This window comes from Diaphorina citri, unplaced genomic scaffold (assembly GCF_000475195.1).
Source record: "Diaphorina citri unplaced genomic scaffold, Diaci psyllid genome assembly version 1.1 scaffold16110, whole genome shotgun sequence".
Lineage (NCBI taxonomy): Eukaryota > Metazoa > Arthropoda > Insecta > Hemiptera > Psyllidae > Diaphorina > Diaphorina citri.
This window is the reverse complement of record NW_007393472.1, coordinates 1-1117: the sequence shown is the minus strand read 5'-3', so window position 1 is coordinate 1117 and position 1117 is coordinate 1. Positions and strand designations below refer to the sequence as shown.

Genomic DNA, 1117 nt, shown 5'->3' with positions numbered 1-1117 from the left:
AGGGGTCCACACTATGGGGTGATCATTCCTCTGCAGTACAAGGGGGCGTGCCATTACCGGGACGTAGCTTAGGATTTGATCCCTCACTTCTGCCAGAGTACTGAGATGAACATAGTAACCTGTGATTGAACAAAAATGATAACAAATCAGGTAGGTACTAGTTGTTTACCCCCAAACTTCGCTAAGCAGAAAATCATATTATTGGAAATATGCCATTACCGGAACGTAGCTTGGGATTTGATCCTTCACTTCTGCTACAGTACTGAGATGAACATAGTAACCTGTGATTGAACAAATCATGATAACAAATAACTCTTTCTTGAGAACTGGTTGTTTGCTCCCAAGCTTCTCTAAGAAGAAAATCATATTTTTAGAAATCAAACCCAGGTTTCAGGGTTACGTATTGACTGCCAAGTTATAGAAGTTGCTATTCTCCTTAGTTACAATGAGGTTGGTTATATTGTTCACATTCCAGTAGTATACGGAAGATACATCGTCATTTTCATCTATATGTTCTGTAACTGTCTCAGCGGTATGGGCGATCCTCTGGGGGGGAAAACAGAAAATAGATGCGATGCTTTTTCTAAATCTGCTGAATCTGTGGACTAATCAAGAAGAGGGATCTTATTTTCACAATTTGAGGGGTCAAGAGGAAGAACGGACTAAGCCACACATGCCTCGTTTCGAGATATTTGGACTTGAAGTTTAGGAGTTGCATTCAAATCTGTCCTAAGTACTTACTTAAAAAAAGCAGTATATCCAAAAACTCAAGTTTTCAGGAATTGACTTTAGTGCTTTTTTTTTCTTTGCTGGGTTCTTATGGCATATGCTGCCATTTTATATGTTATATTTTCGTTAGAGTCTATCCTAGAGATTTTTTTATGCATTTTTACCTTTATTGGCGCATGCCATCCACTTGACGTCTCTATAGTCAGCTACCTCCTTGCCTACCAGATAGGAGAACACTCTCACAGGCCAGAGTGTAGAATCATTCTGTCCCCTCCAGTTAAACTCTTCGAACACCTCCTTGTAGTTCTCGGATGCTCCGTCTGTCACCACCATGATGGCCTGGTTACAGTCCGCCCCTGTCTTCTTGTCATTCCGAGCCTGAAACGGG

General features: G+C 41.1%; 1 protein-coding gene across 1 annotated transcript; it reads right to left on the bottom strand.

Moving 5' to 3' along the window:
• Positions 1-128: 128 nt before the first annotated feature.
• On the bottom strand, positions 129-1098 carry LOC103523152 (voltage-dependent calcium channel subunit alpha-2/delta-4-like). The gene is made up of 2 exons (XM_026832874.1): positions 894-1098; positions 129-281 (listed from the first exon to the last, which is right to left on the bottom strand). Exons 1-2 carry the CDS (start codon positions 1060-1062, stop codon positions 199-201), a joined length of 252 nt encoding a protein of 83 aa, XP_026688675.1. The 5' UTR covers positions 1063-1098; the 3' UTR covers positions 129-198.
• Positions 1099-1117: the final 19 nt, after the last annotated feature.